Genomic DNA, 26,909 nt, shown 5'->3' with positions numbered 1-26,909 from the left:
TATTATATATCAAATTTCAGAAAAATATTTTGAGAAATAAAAGAGAAATTAGCAATTTTATCTGGTCCAGTCATTGTCGAGGTTGGTCCTGTCAATCAGCGATGGTCATGTCACGTTTTCGAAAGTTTTTGAAAATAAATCTATATTTTTTACAACATTTTGGTTTCAAAATATGACATACCATTTTATATTTCAAATCTGAAATAATTCCTTTGAAAAACAAAAAAGTTATTAGCATTTTTATTTGGTCCTGTCATTCTCAATGTTGGTCCTGTCATTATCAAAGTTGGTCATGTCACATTTTCTAAAGTTTCTTACAAAACTTTTAAATTTTTTTCTTAAATCTATTTATCAAATGATGGAATCTTATTATATTTCAAATTTGAGATCAATCCTTTGAGAAATGAAAAAGTTATTAGCATTTTTCATTTGGTCCTGTCATTCGGTCCTGTCATTCGGTCCAGTCATTAGTGTAACCCTTAGAATACACCAATATAACATGTTTCTCTTCCCTATACTTTACCTGACCCACAAGCATGTCCGAGGAGCTAAAAATCAACAAAGCATATGCAGAAAATTACAACGTATGGCGAAAGAAAGAAGAACTCCAGAAACGTAAGCATGATGAATTCAATCTCGTCTATATAAGCATATATTTTTTGCATGAACCTATCGTCTAGAATTGTAAAAATATTTTACACCAATCTAAGTGTGACACTAAATCAAGAAGTGCCCTTGTTGCATACGCACTTGTTTTTAACTTTGGGAAGATCCACTATGAGGATAGTGATGCCCTTTACCATCTGGCGTCAAACGATTATTTTTGCCTGCCATTATCATCAATCCTCAAACTTTTATTTAAGGCCTGTTGGCACTAGCTGCGGAACCGTAGCTCTTAGGTCCTTATGTTATTTTTTGACTATTTGCGGACCATAGATCTATGGTCCTTATGTTATTTTTTTACTATTTCCGGACCATAGATCTATGGTCCGCAAATAGTCAAAAAATAACATAAGGACCTAAGAGCTACGGTTCCGCAGCTATGTTGGCACGAATTGTCCCAATGTTCAGTTTTTCTCAGCGTATTTTCTTCTCTGTGCTTTAAAGATACGTTGATAGTGGGTCTTTCAATGGATAGAAACAAGTGCCTGTGTCAAATTAGTTAAAATTTTACTGGGAATTGTCATAATAGCCTTATCTGGATTTGTCAGCCAGGGCCGTAACTACCTATGAGGCAGGGGAGGCAACTGCCTCCCCTGAATTTTCTACACCAAATTTTTTTTTTGAAGTAAAATGAAATATTGACAATATGTACACGAAGAACTTGAATTTATATTATAAACAATACAAGTTTACAGTTTTAACACTGTTATCATGATACGTGATATATCTGTCATTTTCTGGATTTTTGATCGAAAGTGAACCGTTTCAGTATATTTTTTTTTCGTGTGGCCGTCCGTCTGTTATTCAGTATTCGTACGAGAACACATATGAAACTTTGCTTTCGACAATTTTGAATAAACTTAACTATTCACATTTATTTAGGGGCTCCAGTAAGCAGAGGAAGTTCCCTTTGTATTGTGAATCTTTTATGATATCGGAAATTCGTTACCGGCTGAATCATCTGTTGGGTCATTTTTTAACTTCTCCCAGCCGATCTAACAAGAACATTATGGTCAATGCCTTAGTAGTTGAACACTTCAATTTGTTGAAGCACAGACTTTCTAAAACTTAGTAATATTCTAGTTTAGAAAGTCCCTGGTTGTAGTTGTAATAGATGTGCCTTGATATGCCTAGGTTAATTCCCCTTAATTTGGACAGATTAATTATTTAGTATTTAAATGTTTATTTTAAGTTAAATTTGATTTAAATATAGTAGGATAAAAGTAAAGATTGTTAATTTAACTGTTTCATTGTTTAACTTTTGATGCTTTTATCATGTTTTAAGAATATTCATTTATTTAACTTTTCTTCAGTACCTTCTTTGATAAAGTTAGCCTGTTTAATGACAAGTTTAGGATATCATTTGATATTAAGTCGGAGTCGGCCTTGCACAGGCCTCCAAATACTCGCCATAACTAAAATTAGTACTACTCCAGTCTAGAGTTAGCCACCACTTTGGTGCAGTTCGCCAGAGTTAGTCACCCCTTTTTGGTGCAATTTTACTACTTTAAAACACAACGCGAAGCAAATTTACTTTATTTTACTTAAACGACTAACTCTGGGAACACTTCATTTTCATTTTTACATTTGAAATAACTCTATTTATGAACTTCAGTTTAGAAAGTTTTCTGACTCCTGTTAATTTCCGACCTTGTTTAAATTCATGCAATTATTGTACATTTATGAATAAATTATAGTTTCATTTGATTCATTGTCTGTTATTCAGCCATAATCTGATATCAGGTATCCCGATGGTCGAATAGGGACGAAGTACTGGCCACTACACGTCCCGGGAGGTGTCGTCACCGACCCCCTCCGTTACATAGTTATATACATGTCTGTTCAGCTTTCAACAATATTGAAATTCAAGGTCCTTGACAAAAAAAATATCTTGCTTTCTATGATCTTGCTTAATATGTTTTTTTAATTGACCAGTTTGATTTCTAACAAAAATATCTTAAAATACAGATACTAATTGTTTGCATAAAAATTGCTTCCAGGATCCAGCAATACTGATGTTTCTTAAACATGTTAAAGTAAGTAAATCGAAGGAAAACGGGTCATTTTTAGCCATTATTCTGCGAGAAAAAAATCGGCGGGGGGCTGCAACCCCAACCCCCCTCTCTTGGGGGCCTCAACCGGCGGCCCCCAAACTCCTGCCTCCCCTGAAGTCGAACCCTAGTTACGGCCCTGTCAGCGGTCTCAAATTTATTATCTTTAGCATCATTTTTTGAAATTTTTATAATGTGATGTTGATTTTTTCATCATGTAAAAGAAAGTGAACATTTTATCGTCAATCACTAAAAATAACATTAACGTCATATTGCAAGATTATTTGAGGTACTCCAATTACTACCCTCCACTATCAACGTAAATATCCGTTTGGATCTTCCTCTGGAATTTTAGGGATAGAAACAAGTGCCTGTGCCTTGTTGGTACCTTTATAAGAAGTTTATATTTGTAGTGAAAGATAAATACGGAGATGTCAGTGATCTGGATTCAGAATCAAGTTCGTCAGAGTCTGAGGATGAAAATGCTGAAGTATGTATTAACTACCTGGTACACATGAAATACATATTCTTTTGTGTATATATGAGAAAAGCTATATCGGCGGGGGGCTGCTATATATATACTTCTTGTAAATGTATACTATACTGTCTAAACAAATCCATGATATTATGATAATTTTCACATTCTATAATTTACTCCACATTCTAAAATTATAACTGCCTTCTCTTCATTTCTGCTACTTATTTTGCATCAGCAAATATAACTATTCCTATACATTTGTACTAGCATGACCAGTGGTCTTGTTTAAAGACCTAAATATAAGTGCAACTTAACACCTAGTTTAAAAAAAAACCATTTGTTTTGTTAGAGCATTGCACTACATATATATAAATGGCCCTTTGTATAATCAATTTCCCATCGAAAGTTAATAACATTAATGTCAGACACCTGATGATTGTTTAACGGTTAATAAATTATGTCACTACATGTATAATCAATTTACTAATAGATAGGACTTATAAGGTGATAATTACTCATTAAAATGTAGGACAATGTACAATTAACCTTATTGTTCATATCATGATTAAATTTAAATTTGATGCTGAACTTGAGAGCAACAGGGTGAGAGTTGCATAGACAAATACCCTGATTCAGCCTGTTCTGATGAGTTAATCAACTGATTTTTATAGTTTATTCATATGTTGTACTGTTACATTGCTGTCCCAAGTTAGAGGAGGGTTGGGCTTACATGTTTTACCCTGCAACGTTCTATACAGGCCTGTCCAAAGTGAAGAGCCTGTAATTCAGACTACGTCAGCGGTTGTTGTTTTGTTGCTATATATCATATTTGGTAAATTTGTTCATTATTTTGTTCATAATCACACTGTTAGTTTTCTTGTTTAAATTGTTTTTAGGAGTAATACCACTATGGACTTTCCCTTATTATTTCTTGTTAATTTAGCATTTTAATAGACAAAACACAGTTTAAATACATGTATTACTTATAGTAACAGAAAAACCAACCTGTTTGTCACTAAACACTCATTTTGAGGCCCTTTATAGCTTGCTGTTCGATGTGAGCCGAGGCTCTTTGTTGAAGGCGGTACTTTGAACTAATATTTTTTTACTTTTTATAAATTGTGATTTGGATAGAGAGTTGTCTCATTGCCACTCATACCAAATCTTATTTATACTAATCAGAAAAATAAACCATGAAAATGAAGTCGAAAGTAAAATGAACCTTGTCAGATGTACATGAAAACCTTTCAATTATAACATAAACCAAGTCTAGTTGACCTATTAATATTTTAAAGTTGTAATTGAAAGTCTGTCTGACAAGGTAGACCCAACATTGAATTCTAGAATTTTAGTTGATATTAATGTTTGTAAAACTTGTAGTGACACCTTGATTTCAAAGACTGTCAACATATTCAGTTATGCTGTCCACCCATGTTCAATCCTTTTATGCATCCTACCTATTTTTTTGAAGTACCAATTTTCCTTGTTTAAGATTATACTGTTATTGAAGTATGTGAATTTTACAGGGTCTTACAGCTTTAGTAGAGAGAGATTGGCTGAGAACTTATGCTGCTTTGAAGAAGAGAGATCCAAAGATTTATCAGAAAGATGTCAAATTTTATCACAGTGATGGTAAGTGTAATGTTTTTAAAATTATTAATTGAACCTTGTTGTGTCGAACTGGGTTGTGACCTAAATTAGGACGAGTCGAGGTAATTTTTTGGTCCTGGTTAAAAAATTTGTTTGATCAATAGATATAGGAAGATGTGGTATGATGAGACAACTCTCCATCCAAGTTACAATTTATAAAAGTAAACCATTATAGGTCAAGGTAAGGACTTCAACAAGGAGCCTTGGCTCACACCCAGCAAGCTATAAAGGACCCTAAAAATTACTAGTGTAAAACCATTCAAACAGGAAAACCAATGGTCAAATCTATATAAAAACGAGAAACATTTATGTTTATCTCTGATGAGTTGAACTTGGTTGATTAAAATACTCAATGTCTTGAGTTCAAAATTTAAGAAAACTAATCAGATTAAAGCTGTGTAAACAAACTGGTATAACAAGTAAATGACATGTTAAGGTGACCAGTAATTAACACCTTTCTTGATCATCCAAGTGGAACTTTAGTGTGTTGAACATATTTCACCTGACATAAAAACGTAAGGAATTTAAATGACCGAAGCTGATTACATAACATGTAATTGAATCTTTAGAATAAAAATTAATTAATTACAATAAATAAAAGGATTAAGACAATTATGATCAATTTATAATAATTAAATGAAAAGCAGACGACTCTCAATCATTTAGAACATAGTAAAGTGCTTTCGACCAATGAAATGCAAGGATTTTCACCCTCTTAATAGTGAAGAATGACACAAAACATGTTCTTATTTAGTGATTATCTTATTGTTATGCTCTGAATTACAAAGGGCCAATTAGTGTTGCCAATATTGCCTAGAGGCAATTCGCAAGGACAGTGTACTGAAAAAATAGTTATGACCCCAGGCTTTTTAATCAAGATTCAATTATTTGTATAAATTTAACTGTAATAAATATTCTTTAATACACAAGCAGTTCAAATTTCTAAACAATATCTTTTTCCATTTTTGAAAATGACAACTTTGTTTATACAATTTGGCACATTTATTGTCATGGTACTATTATCGTTTTCTTTGTCTTCGAAACTGTGCTGGTTACTTTTGGCAATGGACAAGTCATTTTCTTGCTTAACGTTTTTGCTTGTGGGTACTGGCGGCTGTAATGCCTTGCTTACATTATCCTGTAATGTTTCTAACGGGCGTATATATGTGTCGACGGCCGTTGATCGGTTACCACTTCTTGATTTTACAGTTGAATCGGAAAATCCGGCATTGAAAAGTGTGGTGCAGCATGTAACTTTCCCAGAATGGTTGGTGATATTACGATCAGTAGTTGAAATTCCCGCAGCCTTAAATAATTCCTTCATTTTGCTAGACAATGTGTTAATACCAATCGGCTGGACGCTAAAGCGAATAGAACCATGGTTAGCTTTATGTGGTAGCGGTTTACGGTAAAACCTACCTTCACGTGGAATAAGTGACAAGTATTTCTCATAAATTGTAACTAGGCATCTTGGGTTTGTTGGGTCACTTTTCTGAGTTATGCGTTTGACATCAACGTTTCTGTTATTCAGGCCACCTTGTACATTCTTACACAGCCTCCCGGTATAATGGAGTAATTTATTACCAATTGTGTCCACAGAAATTCGAAATTGACTAGCATCAAGTTGTTTGTGTTCATCTAAAGCACGAAATCCAAATAACTTGCAGTTGTAGAAAAAAACTATATTGGTTAGCCCATTTGAAGTGTTACAATTAAAAACTCCACTATCCCACATGGCCTCCTCGTCTGTTGTTAATATAGGGTCTGCCCTTTTTACGTTAGTTCCAATACCATTATTGGTTAGTTCTTTCATTCGACTGTCAAGACATTTTCTAAAAAACGCAAATGTAGATGAATCCTTTTCAAAGAGGCTCACGTCATTTCTGTTACAATCTGTTCTCAGATACCTACAAAAAGTGGTGGTTTTACTCTTTGTTTTAATACATATAAAGACTTATAAAGGATTAGTAGAACTTTTTTAAAGATGAATTGGTTGAAGAAGAAATTATTTTTCAGAAAAGTAAAATAACCGACGACGAATTGCAATACAGTGAAACCTGTCTAGTACGACCTCCTTGGTACTTCAATTTTTTGTTAGATTTTGTTAGATGTTCGGTTTAACAGATTCACATCGCATAAAATTTTATATGACTGGACTTAGGATCATATATGTTAAGTTTAGGTGGGTTTTCGATTCATTCAAGGTTCTGTTTACACTGGTTTCATTGTAGTTTTAAAACGTAGTTAAAATTGAGATTAAAATTGTCATTCGTGTTTTTTTAAACGCGAGTTTTATCTCCCGAGCGAGGGGGTGGGAGACGACCCCAGAAGACAAGAAATGTATACATGTATGAGTTTGCTTTCCAAAATTGGCCGAATGAGTTGAATATACAGCTTTTTAGTAAATCAATACAAAATGAAATTAGCCATGTTAAAACTAGACTAATTTAAACTGTAATAGTATGTCTTAGAATTAATTATTGTTTGTTTGCTGTCTCTTCACGAATACATCATATCTCAATTATCTATTAAAAACAGTATATTGAAAGTATAGGTTGAGACAATTTAAGCATATTCGGAAATAATAACATTGGGATACATAATTATTGGCAAGCAGAATAAAATTATTAGAATATCCGAAAAATAACTGTCAAATTATTTTATTGTATTTTTTTTGTCCATAATAGTAGTTTTAAAATAACACCTTTTTATAATATATTTTTTGGTATTTTATGTATTGAAAAACCCAGAATGCAAACCCCCCTTTTCCACTCGAAATCAAATGTTTGCTCCCTTAAAACAAGTAAACGAACGTATTTCAACAGTTGTTGCCCCCCCCCCCCCCCCCCCTTTTCCACCAACCCGTTTAACTATACCGAACTCCAAGACAGCAGTTACAAAAACAAATATCAAAATCAACACAAATGTAATTCATAAAATTACATTTTCATAGTTTTAGTACAATGTAACATCTACATCAAACGCTATATACTGTATTGTGGAAGCTGTGGACTACAATTCCAATAAAATGTTGATTTTGATGATTTTACTTGTAACGGCTGTCCTGGTGTTATATATATTGAAATTTAAAATTTGTAACTTACCTTTGAATGCCTGATGCTAACTGGACCAATGAATTTGGTGGATAAGGACTGGTATCAACACGTCTACATTCTTGTATAAAGTGTGCCATCCAATAGTTTAAAAGTTCATTTGAGAGTAAATTCGGATCACTTGGTATTGCATGACCACCATCAGTTATTGTTTCTTGATACAAATTTCTTTCTAAAGTCCACGCAACCCAGACGCCTAAAGCCCACTTGTTGTTATTTCTAGTCTTTTTCGGAATAGCTTTAAGAATTCTCTCTTGTAAGTCTGAATCCGACAATGGAACAGAAAATCTACGCGGGGCCGCAGCCTCACACACGACCGGCTCGTTTTCATATTTTACAAGGTCCTGAGTAGGTAAAAGCATTAAATCATTCTCGGACACTTCTTCTTTTAATTCAAAAGTTCCAATTCCAACAAGTTGATTCATTTTAGACTTAAAGATGCATACATGTTACTGACTTGAAAATAATAATACTTTTAATAGTCATTAGAGCAAGACAGTTAGCTAGAGGGGTTATTTGTTTGGCCATATTTTCAAGAACTGTGTTCATGTATACCATTTAACACAGTACATATAATTAATCAAGAATAGAGTTTATATGTTCTAAGTTTGTCATATACTAAATATGGTCATGTCTTAAATGTTAATTTTCATGTTTTCATAATATGCCAAGCAAAAACACTTCGTTGTATAAAGAATAAATTTATTATCTATTATGGTATAGTCTTTATTTCGAAGCCATACTGTTTATACCTTGAAAGTGTTAACGCAGATCTGCCTCTTATATAAAGAGTATGAAGAAACCTTGAAGACATCAAAGAACACACACAACACCATGAAAAACATTGCCTAAAGACTAAGAATTGAGTAATACTGTCTAACACCAAATAGAGCAGATGGTGAATTTGTGAGTACTGGAGTTGTAGGCAGTTCACCAGTTAGATCTGTCATGCTGGTTAGACCAGTGAAAACCTCTTGTGAGGACTGGAGTTGTAGGCAGTTCACCAGTTAGATCGGTCATGCTGGTTAGACCAGTGAAAACCTCTTGTGAGGACTGGAGTTGTAGGCAGTTCACCAGTTAGATCTGTCATGCTGGTTAGACCAGTGAAAACCTCTTGTGAGGACTGGAGTTGTAGGCAGTTCACCAGTTAGATCTGTCATGCTGGTTAGACCAGTGAAAACCTCTTATTAGTCTTAGAAGTTATATATCAATGAAGAGATTAGAAAAATATAACTTATCCAAGATCACCCAGGTCATTATATAATTTCCAAATTAATAAAAAAAAATCAGTTGTTTTTCTTGAACCCAGAAATATTAACTGTCTACATTATGACAATTTTATATCCCTGGCCTATTAGGCAACAGGGTTTTTAAAGTGAGTCTTTAATCATTCCAGAGTTATTCCCCTTTTTAATTTGGAAAATTGCTAGGCACCAGTGCCCTCAGAAACATTCTTCTTTATTTTATTCTGAAATCAGAGAATGGTCATAAACCTGTTATAATGTGTAAGTATCAAGTCCTACCTCAAAAAGATATTTGAAAAACCTTTTTCGTCATTGAAAGCGTTAAAGAAAGCATCCTTATAAATGTTTTGTGAACAAAGAAAAGGAGTCTTATCCATTTTCTTTTTTAAATTGTTTATACTGTAATATATGATTTTATTAATTTTCTTCTTTGAATTGTTTATACTGTAATATATGATTTTATCCATTTTCTTCTTTGAATTGTTTATACTGTAATATATGATTTTATTAATTTTCTTCTTTGAATTGTTTATACTGTAATATATGATTTTATTGTAGATGATACTGATTCCAATGAAGGACCCTCCTCCTCCAAGGTGAAAGGAAAAAAACCTGTATACTTAAAAGATTATGAAAGAAAAGTTATTTTAGAGAAAGGAGGGTTTGTATTGGTTTAATGTGTTTGTTGTTAAGTAAAACAATGAATACTGTGGATTCATTTATTTTCGTGTGTACCAATTTTCGTGGTTTGAGGAAAAATTGTATTTTCGTGGATATATGATTTCGTGGTTTTTCTAAAGTCTGCATACAAGCCAATTGAAATTTTGTACTTCTTTGAACATTTAAATTCATGGTTCACATGTAAATACAAAATCCACAAAAATTGGTTTACATTGTACCACGAATATTAATGAATCCACAGTATGGAGTTTAAAATTTATATGTAATGTGGAATCATTATTATTCCTTGGATACCAATTTCAATGTCAGGATTTTGTTGCAACTTGGTACTGGGAAACCACAAATGTAAATATTCAAAGAATTACAAATTTTCTGTATGGTTAAATGCAGACTTTTGGAAAATGACAAAATCAAGTATCCTCCAACTCTGCCCTCAGTTCTAATGACCTTGCTTTAACACTTTGCATTACATTATGGTAATTGAAAAAAAATAAAATAACAATAAAACAGGTCTTTTTTTTCTTTTTTTTTTAATTTAATTTTAATTTTTTATTGAAATCTGTACATTTGTTAGTAATGAAAAAACATTGAATACTGGTACCTTATCCCGGCTTCGTTAATATTAGCAATAGATCATGTAAATATATATGTATTAGTATTTGTTAGTTACAAAACATGATAGCAGCTGTAGTTACTATAATATAATACCACATTATTCATTTGCATTTAAAAAATGACATAATAAATGTTAAAAAAAAAAGGACCACAAATAAATTTAAGATCATAATAGAATAATGATTTTAACAAACATACAGATATTTTAAGTTTTATATTTTTTTAAGAATGGAAATATTGAGGAATAAAATAAGTGAAATTGACAAAATTAAAAAAGAAAGTGAAAATAAATATAATGTTCAGATGAATATTTTTGATGTTTTTCACATATGAATTATAATAGGACTTTAATTAGGGCCCCGCCGACGGCGGGTCGCCCTATAGTGATCAGTCTGTCCGTCCGTCCGTCCGTCTGTCCGTCCGTCCGTCTGTCCGTCCGTCCGTCCGTCCGTCCGTCCGTCCGTAACACTTTCATGTCCGCTCCATATCTAGAGAACCGTTATGATTTCATACTTAATACTTAACATGATTATTAACCAACACCAGAGGGTGTGTCATGTTGTATGTACAACTTCCTAGGTCAAAGGTCAAGGTCAAAAACTTTGGTTTCAGTTGACAACCCCGTGTCCTGTGGTGAAGATCGTGTCCGCTCCATATCTAGATAACCATTATGATTTCAAAGTTTATACTTGACATCCATTTTAACAACCACCAAATTTTCGAAAAGTTTGAAAAAGAAATCTTAAATTGCACAATATTGTGCAATAGATTTGTAAGATCTTGACATTCGTTTTGTGTAAGAAACCCATATTATGTCAAAAATCCAAATTCAGAGCTGTATCAAGCTTGAATGTTGTGTCAATACTTGCCACAACTGTTCAGGGTTCGACCTCTGCAGTCGTATAAGGCTGGCCCTGCAGAGTACCTGGTTTTCTGTTGAACTAATAGGAGAAAAAAAGGTAATATGGAAATAAAAAGGAACAGCATTACTGAAATTGCTTAAATTTTACAATAGTTTAGTTTTATTACAGCTTATTTGAAAAAAATAATAAAAAATAAAGGTCACCGATGAGCTAAAAAAAATATTTCAATTTTAATGCCAAAAAATGCATTTTTTCACCAAAGGGAGATAATGTGGAGCTTTTTCAATTATATTAACACTTTTAAAGTCATCTAGGGCCAAATAAAGGCAACAGTAGTATACCGCTGTTCGAATTTATTTTTTTGGTTGATTTAGAAAAAAAAATGTTTAAGATTTTGCTGAATTTTCTGTCCAAACCATACCTAAATATGATTTGAAATTATCCAAACTACATTTTGTACTCTTCCAATCTTTCCATTGGTGATTTCCATCACTAAGATTCCTTTTTGAATTTTTGTCTTGTGAACATTTAAAGGTATCTTTTTTCATGTTTTTCTACAACTTATGCTTAAAACATTTTATTTTTATCTTTGCAGTAAACTGGTTGATGAAAGTGACAGTGATGAAGAAGAAAACTTTCCACAGAAACCAAGTTATTACGAAGAACAGGATGAAATTAAACAAAGGTGACATTACCTTACTACTGCTTCGTCAAATATAAAAACAAAACAACAACACCCATCAATTACTGCATGGTAAGAGTTTATTCTGGTCAGCATTTTTTCTCTTACAAGCATGGCGCCACACTAGTTTGCTAAATGTGTCGACCAGAATAAACTCTTACCTTGCGGTAATAAATAGGTGTTGTTGTCTTTATTATCATTTTATTTTACTTATCTAGTGAAAGACAACTGTGAATATCTTGTATCCACCCACTATTACCCAACTGCACAATTACCACTTCAGGTTTAGGTTCACCTTGTGTAAATAAAAAAACAATAAGACCAATTGTGAAATCCAATAGATTTAGTTAATTATCATATCACATCTTTTAATGTAATCATCATATATTTCAGGAATTTATTTATTACTTTTTTAGTACATTTTCCATGTTTTTCTTACAAATGAAAAAAGTCAAAGAATAAATGACAACTGGCAGCAGTATAGCTTAAAACAAGTCATTATTTTTTTTAATCTGGAATCATTTTTAATTCTGGAAATTATGTCTTTATTCTTAATAAAAACTGGCTGACAAAGTCATGTTAGCTGAAAGTGGCAATAAACACCAAAACTCAATCAATTTTTGAAATAGTTACATAAAGAAGAATATATAAGCATACATCAAACAGGATGACAGAGTTAATGATATCTTTTATAAACTAAACTGCAGGTAACATCACATGTGTGTACTAGTTTTATAGGTTATCGTTGATCATCACAACGAGATTGATTTTCTCGCTTGAGCCGGGATGGCGAAAGAGAGAAAGGCAATCTAGTTGAGATGACCAATGATAATTTGTTTATAGCTATTTTACCTATGATGACGTTGTCAATTTCATGTCAATTTCGTTAGCAACGCCACGTGCCTGCTTAGTTTCTAGCGATAATTTTCCATCTCAAGTGCGTAGCACGATATGAAAATTTATCACAAAAAAAGATCAAAGGAAAAATGCACAAAATAGCGATAATAGTTATTATATTACATTCTTGAATATTTTAGTTTCAAGTCAGCTTTTGAGGACTCAGGGAGTGAATCAAGTGATCCAGAATTTCTTACCAAAAAAGTGAAAACAGAAAAAGAAAAGGTGGGTTCATCACAGGGCTTTCAAAACAGTCGATCTTTGCCAGACAAATCTATTTCTTTCTATAAATGTCAAGATATAATAAAATCTGAACCAGACATATTTTTATAATTATGAAAAAACTTAAGGTTAAGGCGTTTATCATCATAAAGTGAAAACTGGAAAAGTGAAAACTGAAAAAGAAAAGGGGAATTCATTGGAAGGTTTAAACTGAAAAAAAAGAAAAATAGAAAAGTGGAATTCATTATAAAGTGAAAACTAAAAAAAAATAACAAAAGTTCATCATACATTTATTAAAACATTTATGGCCGTTTGAAGATCAGTGCATGCAAACTGTTTTGCTTTTGCTTTTTTTTTTTTTTTAGCGGCTGATTTAAAAGTGTATGAAGGACAGCCCTGATAACAGGAAAGTTATAAAACAAGATATATAAATATTTGTCAAGAATATGTCTACAAGAACTCTTAAAAATTTTCTTTTAATGTACCTTATCCATTATACATTTATATGTTATATAAATTATTTGTTATGAAATACTGTTCTTGTTATAGGTTGAGGAAGATACAGATTTCATGTCATGGGCGAATGAGGAAAAGAAGGGAAAAAAGGAAGACAAAAAGTTTGGAGTAGAATTGGTAAATAAAATATTATCATGGTTTATCTGTTGAAAGTTTTGCTTGGTGGAAAAATCGTGTATATATTTATTGAAAATCCTCATTTTGTCAGGTTGGCTGCTTGCATTCTAATCATAATTCATATTTTGTCACCATTAACCCTAGAATAGGCTAAAACCTTGATGCAAGATCATATCTTAAAAGTTGAAGGTCACAGCTGTGTTTACCTTCAAAATATATTCATTGGTGGCTGACAAGCATTACAGAATGACTCGTGTTGAAGCAAGGAGTAGAAAGATATGCTTCAGACAAGACATTTCAAGGCATATATAAGCTGTGACCTCCAACTTATTAAGATATGATCTTAAATCAAGGGTTAAGCCTACTCTAAGATAAGGTTAATAGTAACAGAATACGAACTATCTCAGCATCTAAGCAGTCAACCTGTGTTTTAAAAAAACTATATATTGTCTTCTTTAATTTTGATTTCTAGATTTTTTAAAGTCATGAAACAATGAAAGATTCTTGTCCGTTTATGTAAAAAAAAGTATTGCTGAATTTCATTAATTTTCGTTTATCAATGCTTTATCAATGCTCAATCAATGTTTTTAGGCCAGCTGAAGCCCACCTTCTGGTGCTGAATTTTCTTGTTACATTGAAGACGCTTTTGTGTCCTGTTTTCTTCTTTTTGGTTGGGTTGTTTCCTTTTTGACACATTGCTTGTTTTATTCTCTATTCTAATCATTTATAAATATATTTTGTTATGTTATTACAGGGTTCATTAAAACAATATTGGAATGACCCAAATCTGGATGAAGGAGAGAAATTTTTGAGAGATTTTATAGTAAAACAACAATACCTTGACAAAGACGCAGACAGGTTAGATGATTCTTTGTAATAAGTTTGTCACAGAGTGCTCAAATCTACCATATACTACCATAATGTCCTCTCCGTAATTTCAATGCTACAATATTCTGTTGCAGATTTAAAATCATCATGACCTTCATGTCATATTTTTGCAAGTGAAACCCTGTTTTCAAGTTAATTGATTGATTGGTTGTTGGTTGCTTAACATCCAGTGGCAAATATTTCAAGTTAATTGTGATATATATCAACAATATTTTACTTCTACACTCCACTTTAAAACAATGTGTGAATATGTGTGCAGTTATCATGACCTATATTGTATCAATGACCAATTCTTTAGAATAATACAAATATGTAACTTTTCAGAATTGTTTACAATATTGCATACATGTTATGACACACCTTCTAGTTTTACAAGTTTCACATGTAGTAGTGAATAGTCCTGATTCATTTCAGAATCCCATCATTTGATGAGATTATAAATGATGGTGTATTTATTTCAGAATCCCATCGTATGATGAGATTATAAAAGATGGCGTATTTATTTCAGAATACCCTTGTATGATGGGATTATGAATAATTGTGTATTTATTTCAGAATACCATCGTATGATGAGATTATAAATGATGGTGTATTTATTTCAGACCTCTTATTATGAGATTATAAATGATGGTGTGTTTATTTCAGAATACCCTTGTATGATGAGATTATAAATAATGGCACATTTATTTCAGAATACCCTCGTATGATGAGAAAATAAATGATGGTGTATTTATTTCAGAATACCCTCATATGATGAGATTATAAACGATGGTGTATTTATTTCAGAATACCCTCATATGATGAGATTACAAAAGATGGTGTATTTATTTCAGAATACCCTCATATGATGAGATTATAAATGATGACGTATTTATTTCAGAATACCCTCGTATGATGAGATTATAAATGATGACGTATTTATTTCAGAATACCCTCGTATGATGAGATTATAAATGATGGGGATGGACTGACAGATGATGAAGAAAATGTAGAAAAGCAAGAGGAATTTGAAAGGAAATACAACTTCAGATATGAGGAGCCAGACCAAGATTTTGTATGTTGTATTTTAGATTTTTTTTGAAGAGTTTTAAGCAGTAATAGGTAATTGGAAAAGTTGTTATATGAATCAAATATTAGTGTGGTTTTCAAACATGGATAGAACAAATGATCTATACTGAGTTGTAGATATCACCTGCAAAGTTTTAATCCCCAAAAACATGGTAGAATTTAATATAATATGATAATCAAATCCTAATTGATTGCTTTGAATTCAGTTGCATTAGTATGTATTTGTAGGACAAGAAAAATTAAAGCAGATACAAAGCACATCTAAAGAATATTAAGGTTTATGGGAAATTAAAATCTTCAAAAATCTCAATATTGGTCAAAATCCCATTGTTTGAACTGATCACAAATTTTCATGTATGCATTTAAAAAATGTTAACAAGAATGCTAGTATTTTGAATACCGGGTAGTAAAATTATTTGGTCCTAAAAGACAAAATATTGCAACAAGCCACCTAAGAGATATGCACTATCCTAACACTGAGCTTAAATCTGAAAGTAATTTGTTTTTTGTTATAGATCAAATCCTTCCCTAGAACTATAGATGATTCTGTCAGGAGGAAAGAAAGTAAAAGAGCAGATAGAAGAAAACAATTGCGAGACAGGAAGAAAATGGTATAAAAATTGTATTACTTGAAAGGTTCTGTGCTAATAAATACATTTGAAAATATGTCTGTTTACCTCATTTTCTAAGTAACCATGTTTAAAGGTAGATTTTAAATGACTCTGAATATGTCAAAAAGAGAACTAAGGTGATTTTCGTTGAGCCTTCGACTGTTGTCGAAATTGCGAAACATAGCGATCCTACATTCTGTCGTCTGCGTCCACACATATTCACTCTGTGGTTAAAGTTTTTAAAATTTTAATAACTTTCTCAAACTATCCTGGATTTGTACCAAACTTGGACAGAAGCTTGTTTATGATCAAAAGCTATAGTATATAGAAGAAAATTTTGTTAATTATTGGTTTGATGACATTAAGTATAAAGAAATGTTTTTTTTTTTATTTTAATATTACATCACCACTGACTTTCCAGAAATGGACAGTGATAATTCAGCTGAATTAATATTTTAAACCAAAATGTGCCCTCTTGTTTAGTTTTTTGCATGTACTTTTTCATGGAACTTTTTATAAGCATTATAATTATGTATATTGACAAAAAGTCCGAATACGAAAATTTTTGAAACTTTAATCACACATTTTCAAAATGGCGCATCGTGGTTTACTTGTACTGTACACACGCGAATAACATTAAACAAAATCGATCTTTGGAAGATTTCACTAGGTTTCAACTTGACTATTATGGTTTTACCATTGAAGGGTTCATCTTTCATTGATATTCAGGATTCAGGTACACTGTTAGATGCAATGACACAAATTTTACCAAATCCGAAACAAAGCGGACATTCGATCAAAGGCTGATTATTATGCAAATTACTAAGTCAACACTGTTAGATTGTTTATTTTATTTAAAAAATAACAAAGAGTAGTCAAGAATACAGCTAGATTGTTTATTTTATTTCTAAATAATACAAAGAGTTGTCAAGAATACATTATAACATTGACAACACATGATGTTTCTGTTAACCTTGCCAAACCTCATTCAACATCGTATCCCAACATGGAAAAAAATGTGAAATCCTATAGTACTGCATAGTCCACACCCCTTCCATCAATTTCATTCCCAGGGTAAAAAACCGTGGACTATACACGCCTTTCTACGGTAATGAGTTTTGATTTTTTTCTTTATTCTTATTAAAGGAAAAGGATAAAAGGAAAGAAGAAATAAAACAGCTGAAGAATATGAAGAAACAGGAGATAATGGATAAGATAGATAAGCTAAAGGAGATAGCAGGGAACCAGTCTCTTGGCATGAATACAGAGGATCTAGAGGGGGACTTTGATCCAGACAAACACGATCAAATGATGAAAGTAAGTTTGAATGCAGAATATCTAGAGGGGGACTTTGATCCAGACAAACACAATCAAATGATGAAAATAAGTTTGAATACAGAAGATTTAGAGGGGGACTTTGATCCTGACAAACACGATCAAATGATGAAAGTAAGTTTGAATACAAAGGATCTAGAGGGGACTTTGATCCTGACAAACAAGATCAGAAGATGAAAGTAAGTTTGAATACAGAGAATCTAGAGGGAGACTTTTATCCAGACAAATCTAGAGGGGTATAAAAAAAATTGACAAGTAACACACTGTCCACAGTAGGGACTATATTCGTGGACAACGAAAATCAAGGGATGATAACTGTGTACTCGGACCTAATTTTTTTTTATACCCCTTCCAAATTTATTTATTTATGTTTTATGCCTCAAGTAGCAAGAAGGGGGATAAAATTACACTAAAAAAATTTGATTCATAAATTATAATGTAAAGTAGTGATTTGGTCCAGTTGAAAAAGGTCAAAAATTAGCATTTTGGAAGCTGTCAAAAGATTTCAAGCCCCCCTTCACATAAAATTGTGCATATTTTGAGTTAGAACTGATGAAGTTTTCTATAATTTTGATATAATTTGTCCCAAAAGTAGTACAACACACTGTAAAAATATTATGGAGAAAGCGCAGGTGGGATTTTTTTTATTTCCATTTATTGTCTAAAGGAAATGCACTACGAAATAACTGTGTACTCGGACCTAAGAGGTGAATTCATGAAATATAGAATCTGTACTTGGGCGACTTCCCTGAATGATTTAATGGTGTCAATTTGTCAAAAAGAATAAAACTAAAGGATTTAAACTTTTATTTGATAGAAATCTGAAAAAATTTCCCATTTTGGCATTACATGGGGAAATTGAGCATTTCAAAGCTTTTTCAATTTTGATGCATAAATGTCATTCTAACTTGCTATCTGACAGGTTTTCATGTTTTAATATTTGTGTTTCTATGCTTTAATCCAGTTGTATAACTCATTTGTGAACTCTGAATCTACAGAAAAGAAGATTATCTCAGATATTGTGTGCAAAATGTGCTGTATAAATGACCCTGGGGTAACGCCCTGTTTGGATCAAGTTAAATGTGAGGAGCTTGGTACATAAAAGTTGAAGTCCATATTGAAGATTTCACTAAATTTGTATAAAAAGCACTTTATAATGTCTTTTGTACCTGTCTCATTTCACATAATATCTCTCTTTTCTTCTGTAGGATAGCAAGTGGTTCAAATATGAGCCTGTTTGGGCTAAAATTGCCTGCAAGTTTTTCACTAAAAATTGAAAAATCTTTGCATTTGACCATACTGTCTGCACAAAATATTACATCTTCATGTAAGGCTCCCCTTCATTGGAAAACCTCCATTTTTAGGCACAGGCTCATATAAATTTGACTTTTGAATAATTATGCTAAGTCTGATAAATTAAATGAGTATTCTATTGCTTTTGATACATGATATATTATATATTAAGGCATTTAAAAAGTGTTTTTTTGCAATATTTTGATTTTAAAGCTCCAAATGTTGATAGTTGAAATTTTTCAATTTTAACGTCAAATTTTTACACGCAATGTTGAATATAGAATTTATCATACTGTCTATAATATATATCCTATTGCCATGAAACTTTGTAAGCAGTCTCATAGTTTATTAAGCTTAGGTCATACCAAGTTTTATTAAGATTGGTCAATTTTTTCTATCCTAATATACAAGAATGAACAATTTTGTCAATTAAGAAAAATGCTAAAATTAATTGGAAATTAATATCTCGGGTAAAAAACATAGAGATAAAGTTGTAACTGTACAAAGAAATAAATAAGAGACAAAAAAAAATGTTATTAATAATAAAAAAAGACCATAACGTACAAATACATCCCTCTGGGAGCAGTTCGGATGCATTCTAGCCTTACCACACTAAGCAAGAGTTGTTTCCCTTGGTTTATCAGACTTCCAGTTTTTGCTTGAATCAAACAACAGGTATCTCTAAATATTTCTCTGGTTGGGCTGATTTCCAGATAATGAGAGTGGACTGTAAATGAAATAAGGAGATATGATCTGATTTCCAATGAGACAACTATCCATATAACTTTGAAAGAATTTAGGGAATAACTAATTCAGTTGGATTTAAGAGATAAAATGATAGTTGCAGGTAAATGCAGGTAAAACTTGTGTATGTTTTAAAATTAATAAAATGTCTCATATAATTGCAGAGTTGTTTTAATGATGATTTTTATGGAGGAGAAGAAGAGGATATAAAACCAGTGTTTGCTGATGAAGAGAATGAAGATTTAATCCCTGGTAATAATATTTTACTAACTGATTTAATTCTTGGGGAGAAGATTTAGCAATGATAGATAAAGCATGCAAGAAGTGGTATTTTCTAACTGTAATTGTTGATCATTTTTATAAGAAAATATTTTTCTGTTATTGAAATTATGGTAAAAGAAGGGAGATTTTTCAAGAAGCTAGTTTTTAGAGGGAGATTATGGAAAAATGATGAAAGGTTCTCGTCTTTATTTTATTCACTTACACCATAGACATAGTTTTGTTCATGTTTTGATAATTTTTTTGTCATAAAAAAAATCTGAATTTGCATATTTTCAGCATTCAAACGTAAGAAATTCAACTGGTTTTGACACGGTTTTCATCAAACAGAAGTGCCATGTTTACACTTCCATCTGGGTATTAAACAAAGAAAGATAACTTAGGTTTGCAATGTTTTTCAGCAGGAAATATAAAAGAGGTATTCAGATCCAGGTAAACAGGGACTCAGCGTCTGCTGTCTGAAGCTTAAAGTTACCAGAATTTGTCGGCAAAAGCTTTATGATTGTCTTTACATGGTTTTTTCTTATAGTATATTAAAGTGTTTGTATCTGTTGTAATGCTTGAGATTTTATTTACAGAGAATTGGGACAACTGGACTGGACCAGAGCCTGAAGATGTTGAAGAAACAGAACCCCATATGGACGATCCAAATTTTATTGTAAGGCATACATACCATCAACATTCTAAATGTATAAATCAAAAATATCATCACTAGTTATAGCTTTATCATTCTATCATGTCATTTTAGCTGCTTTAAGGTCATGGAAAATTTAAAGTATAAAATGGTGTTGTGCTTCCTGTTAATTATTTGTTCCATATACTGTGGATTCATTATTATTTGTTGGATACCATTTTTCATGAATTTCGTGGTACAGGGGAACCATGAATTTAAATGTCCAACGAAATACACATTTTCTAATGGAATGTATGCAGAATTTGCCAAATCAACGAATTTAAATATCCATGAACATGCAAGATTTCATCAATCCACGAAAATCGGTACCCACGAAAATAACTGAATCCACAGTAACATTTAATTGAGTTGACTATTGTTGACATATATAAAAGAATAAGGAAGCTTGAGTATGAATATGGAGGAAAATGATGAGCATAAGGGCCTTGGCCTTTTTCATAGATCAGTGACTGGTGTTTAGAAACAAATAGCTACAGACCTATCTTTGTGTTTCACTGATTGATTTATGGTTATATTTTGGGTGGAGGTAAAGTTTACAATTCTTTTATTTCAACATACAGTACTTGACTTTATTTTTATGTAAAGTGAGTATATTGTTGAAAGTGACTTGTTAGAAATGAAAAGATGTATTTTATATTTGATGATAGATGGATGCTGATTATGACCCAACACAAGTTGTTGAGAAAACAGGTAAAAAGAAGAGGAAGTCAAAGTTCAAACAAGCACTTGCCAAAAAGAAACCTGTTTTTGATCCAGGTATGTATAAGTAAGATTGAAAAAAGTTTTATATTTCAGCAGATACAATAAAACTAATATTTGAATATGAACCTTGTTGATTGTTTAACAAAGTCTACTTTTAAGTTTTTATGTAAAAAAAATGTAACATTTGGGAATTAAACCCATGTATGTATAAGTATTTTGATATTCTCTAAATACACCTCTCTGGCCAAATGTTGTGAGAATGGAGAACATCATATTTTACTACATTACACCCCAAGACTTTTTAACTAACCATCAATTTTTAATTTTCATAATGTGATCAGTATTAAACTACATTTCAAGCCCATCTAGAAAGAAGCAAGATTGTGTACCTATTTTTTGTTGTTGTGATATCATGCAATCTATATGAAATCACATTTTTTCCTTCCTATTTAAGATAACCTTGCCAGTACATACTTAACTGGGATTTTTTTTTAAAGGGAAATCTTTTATGAAAATTCTTCAATTTTTAAAATTTTTCAATGATTCAATTTATTATAATTTGTAGAAAAGAAGACTTTTGAGGAGTACTATAATGATTACTATAGTTTGGACTATGAGGACATTATAGATGATAAACCATGTAGATTTAGATACAGAACAGTTCTATCCAATGACTATGGACTGTCAGTAGATGAGGTATGTCAGTAGACGAGGTACAAGAAGCTAGAAAATATATAACCAGTATATTTAAGCAATGAGACCAAGTGTATACTTTCCTTATTGCAGTAAATTTTACAAACAGGAAAATTATTTAAATATTGAATTTGAAAAAAATATTTAACTATATTTTCCCATGAATGGCATTATAATTCTATAAACCACTTTAGGTTGACATTTTTGACATTATAACACATTCTTTATTTATGTCTCAGGTCTTAATTCTGTTGCACAGGTAAATAAGTGAAAGGTCATTTCTATTATTGCGAACCCTATCATAGTTTTCCATAGATTCACCTGCAAGTTACCTGTCCATTTAAACTTTTGTAAGTTCTATTGTCCCATTGAACAAATACAACAGGTATTGTTCTCTGTATAGTTTATTTGATGGGACCTTTAAATTTTTTCCAAGAGAAATCTATCACTCATTGATTAATTTACCTGAACAAAAAATTGAACTGTCAATGATAAATATACATGTACAAATAATAAATAAGAACGCCTGCAAAACTGCATGTGGCATTGTATTTATTCAATATCAATAATACATTTTTAATAGTTTCAATATAAACACTGATTCAAAAATTAAAAGTTGATTTCTGATCAAACTTTTGTATAATTAACCTTAAGCTTATAGGAGGGTAAGCTTGTCTAAGGGAGGATTAGTTTGTTCATACTTCAGTATTTATGATAGTAAAATGAATCTCAGCCAAGTGTGCATTGCTATTATTTAGTTATAATAAGTTAGTTTGCAAAATAAATTTCAAAGTCATTTTCAAGATTTCAAAATTATTCAAGATGCAAAATTGAAGCGTTTTTTTAATCAAATTAATCATGTAATTCTTAAAATATTTTTTTTTATCTAAATTGATGTAATGTGTAAATAATGTATCCAAGGCAAAATTTGCACTTTGTATGAATTAAAAGAACTACATAATAAATGAACAGTCAGACTCAACAATAACCAGGGGAGATAATTTTAATGAATATATCCACAGTGTTTAAAAGTGTTCTCAGATTTTTCAAGTGTTATTCCATCTATAACTGCATCACATATTGCAGCTCTTGTATGGTCAAAAGTAAAATAACAGTGATTTTATAAAATAAGAGTACAAATAAATCATTGTACAAATGTTACTTTTTGGTCTTCCCTTACATAAAAACAGCAAGAAAATTATTAATCTATTCAGATACATAGCTGAGAAATCAACATAAAAGGAATAAGTTGAGATGAATAACTATTTGTGAAAATAAGTTGGTTTACAGAATTTGAAAAATAAACAAAAAACACACATTCATACACCTTGGGCATCTATTATATTGATTTCTGTCCTAATAAATACACTATTGACATCCTTTCATGAAAACATAACAAAACCTCAGTTTTGAATGAAGAATAAAAAACAACAACCAGGGTATATTGAACAATTGCAAGCGTATTTTCATTTATTTGGAAGATTTTTTTTTTACTCAGGTAAATTAATCAATGAGTGATAGATTTCTCTTGGAAGAAATTTAAAGGTCCCATCAAATAAACTATACAGAGAACAATACCTGTTGTATATGTTCAATGGGACAATAGAACTTACAAAAGTTTAAATGGACAGGTAACTTGCAGGTGAATCTATGGAAAACTATGATAGGGTTCGCAATAAATGTATAAAATAGTTGTCAAATGATCTGACTTGATTAATCTGACCTTGACGTCATTTGCATGGTCCATAACTGAAGGCCAAGTTATACTGTGATAAGGTCAGGTTCACAGATAACATAAGTATTAGGTGTACTATTTGATTCAAACATGTACATCGGTCAGACCCTGACCTTATGTTTTTGATTCATTGATAATGTTTAGTTTCTGTTATACCTGTATTAAAGTGTTTCAATAAAATATTCAATCAGAATGTGTAAATCAGGTGAGATATTTCAGTCTGCAGTCTTGTTTTTCATGTATTTTCAACGATTTTGGTTTTGTAAAATTGTAAACTTAAATTTACTTTTCTACAGGTTTTGACAGCAAGAGACAAAGAATTAAATGCATGGGCATCACTAAAGAAAATGAGCCAATATAGGTAAAAACAAGGTTTTCTTAATTAACGGTTGACAAAATAAATTGTTTACATTGATGAGATTTTTCTAAAAAAACTTTTTATTGTAATCAATCAAAGGGAGTCCTTTAATGCATAAGTATGAATCCTCTCTTTAATATAACCTTATCATCCTAAAAAAAATAAATATGCATTTTTATGCTCCTGTTATAGCATAGGGGGCATAGTTTTACCCTTGTCCATCCGTACATCAGTCCTTACATCCCAAAACTGGTTTCTGTTTTTAAACTTTTGTTTGTCTCAACCAAATGTTCTGAAACTTGTACACAATGCTTTTTACCACAAAACACAGATCAAGTTTGAATTATACCCCTAAACAAGTGGAAAAATCGCTGAATTTTTCGTTCCCGTTTATGAAAGGTATACACAATGCTTATCACCACAAAACTCAGATCAAGTACAACTTAAGGTAGTGTCACATTTACAGTTCTTGAGTTATGTTCCTTTATAACATTATATGCAAGGGGGTACATCATCTGTGTCCCATGGACACATTCCACATTTATTTTTTGTTGTCTTTGTTACTGAATCATTATGATTTGGAAACCAAAATTCAATAGCTTAACAGTTTTCATTGTAAAAATGTTCATCATTTACATTTATGCTTTGTATTAGATTTACATCATCTTAATTAATTTCAATTGATTTGGATATGTTGGAACAACTTATGTGTATCATGTCAGTTTAAAGACTCATAAATTCAGAAACAAAAACATCAACATGAAAATAAGGAGATGTAGTATGATTGATAATGAGACCAATGTTTGATGCAAATAGAGTGGATGTAAGCAACTATGGCCTGCATCTATTTGAAAACCCCATACCTCATAGTTTGCTCATGATTGCCAATGAGACAACTATCTACCATAAAGTTAACTCTTAAAATACTTGTATTTCAGGACAGAGGAAGAAGAAATGGATGATTTAAAGATATATTCTCATAAGTCAAAGAATACGGATAAAAAGGCTAAAATGTTACCAAGTCTTAATGAAAAAAGTAACAAGTAAGTAATTAGTATAAAAATAAGTTGATGTGGTATTATTGCCAATGGGACAACTATCCATCAGAGTACAAATGGAGTGGATTAACCTATTAAGTTTGCATTTTTTGTGAGATATTTAGAGACTTTATGCCATTTGAAGTGTTTTTAATTGAAATGTGCAGACCGTATAAGTAAAAGGTCCCAATTAATATTTCTATTTGCAATAATGAAACTCATGGTCTTATAGTCCTTTTTTCAATGGAAGGCAGAATGTTTAGTAGATGTAAGGGGAAATATCAGACAATACAACGGATATCTACTTATCATACTTTTTACATCTGTATGCTGGAAAGCTGCCACAAGCCTATTTATTTAATAAAAACATTAAAATAAATGTGTCTGACGTAAAGATCTTATGAGATTGCTATCCAAATCCTTTCTTTTTCCAATATAATCCATTTTGTGGCTATATTTTATTATGAATATGTGATGTGGAACATATGTCAATGAGACAGCAACTGATCAACACAAAATAACAAACCAAAAAACACCAACATAAAAACACAATGTTGGTTCACTCTTGTCAATTGAAGCAAATAAACATGTTTTATTTTTTCTTAGAGGAATCAAGGACTTAAATCTGCTATTTTTATTTAAGAGCAAAGATGGCAGGAAGTCAGAAGAATAAAAGAAAGAAAAAGAATAAGGGAAGTAATGAAGAAAAAGGGGAAAGCATAGATGAAAAAGGGGATAGCATAGAAGAAGCAGGGGCTAGCAATATTTCTAAGGTAGTGTTAGATTCTTCAGTGAATGTCAGTGATGTAATTAAGAGTGAAAATACTGAAACATTGAACTTGAATACAACTGAGAAACTGTCAGGTGGGAAAAAGAGAAAGATAACTGATCAACAAAATAATGCCAAGAAGAAGAAAAAGAAACTACATTTAAAGGAAGAACAGTCTGTCACAGCAGAAGATATTACTTTATCAAAGGAAAACAGCACAGTAAAGGAAAAAATCTTAGTACAGGAAAAAGTCAAAGTAAAGAAAACAAGCTCAGTAAATGAAACAGTCACATTAAAGGAAAAGAAAATTAAAAAGAAAAAGAAAAAGAAACAATTGTTGACTGGTTCAACAGACCACACAGATGCAGGTGAGAGTAGTAGTACACCTCAAGAAGGGACCAGTAAATCATTGGAAGTCAGCCAGGAATTGAAAACGGGTGAAACTAAAACAAAAAAGAAGAAAAAGAAAAAGAAGAAGAAGAAACTTCCTATATTATCTGATGAGAGACTTAAAGCATATGGAATTAATCCTAAGAAACTTAGATATATGAAGACTGACAATTTCAAACAGAAGGTCAAGGCCAAAGAGTAAAAGTGTATCATAAAATTTTATCATATTCACTTGTTTTCATGTGTATATTTTATTAGTCTTTTAAGACATATTCTTATGGTCCATAGTAACACAATTTAGGGATGCTAGTACATTAACTAAGAGGAAGACTTAAAATAAGCTTTTGTCATCATAAGGTATCAAATGGCTTATGCGTCAGTAAACATCATCTTTACTTGACTGTAAACTTGGAAGCATTTGGCTCTTTTCCAATTAAAGGCTACATCTTTTGAAAATCATTCTCTATTGTGACCCTTTCAAATTTTTTATCCAGCAACCCAATGGGTCATTGATAATGGCA

The 26,909-nt window shown here is 31.6% G+C and overlaps 1 protein-coding gene across 1 annotated transcript; it reads left to right on the top strand.

The window, feature by feature from the left end:
- Nucleotides 1-485: 485 nt before the first annotated feature.
- Nucleotides 486-26,619, top strand: LOC143063928 (protein KRI1 homolog). Its single transcript, XM_076236381.1, has 18 exons — nucleotides 486-615; nucleotides 3,128-3,204; nucleotides 4,719-4,824; nucleotides 9,758-9,860; nucleotides 11,954-12,043; nucleotides 13,078-13,162; nucleotides 13,709-13,792; nucleotides 14,547-14,650; nucleotides 15,608-15,734; nucleotides 16,264-16,359; nucleotides 17,506-17,676; nucleotides 19,896-19,983; nucleotides 20,589-20,668; nucleotides 21,352-21,460; nucleotides 21,972-22,102; nucleotides 24,131-24,195; nucleotides 25,131-25,235; nucleotides 25,873-26,619. The coding sequence occupies exons 1-18, from the start codon at nucleotides 537-539 to the stop codon at nucleotides 26,588-26,590; spliced, it is 2,418 nt and encodes an 805-aa protein (XP_076092496.1). The 5' UTR covers nucleotides 486-536; the 3' UTR covers nucleotides 26,591-26,619.
- Nucleotides 26,620-26,909: the final 290 nt, after the last annotated feature.

Source organism: Mytilus galloprovincialis, chromosome 1 (genome assembly GCF_965363235.1).
Source record: "Mytilus galloprovincialis chromosome 1, xbMytGall1.hap1.1, whole genome shotgun sequence".
Lineage (NCBI taxonomy): Eukaryota > Metazoa > Mollusca > Bivalvia > Mytilida > Mytilidae > Mytilus > Mytilus galloprovincialis.
The sequence above is the reverse complement of the archived record's forward strand: the minus strand, read 5'-3'. Positions and strand labels throughout refer to the sequence as shown.

Excerpts from the sequence above, each read along its gene's own strand:
- LOC143063928 (XM_076236381.1), top strand. The coding sequence starts at position 537 with ATGTCCGAGGAGCTAAAAATCAACAAAGCATATGCAGAAAATTACAAC. Across the intron at positions 14,651-15,607 it reads CTTGACAAAGACGCAGACAG|AATACCCTCGTATGATGAGA; the intron begins GTTAGATGATTC and ends TATTTATTTCAG. Across the intron at positions 17,677-19,895 it reads AACACGATCAAATGATGAAA|AGTTGTTTTAATGATGATTT; the intron begins GTAAGTTTGAAT and ends ATATAATTGCAG.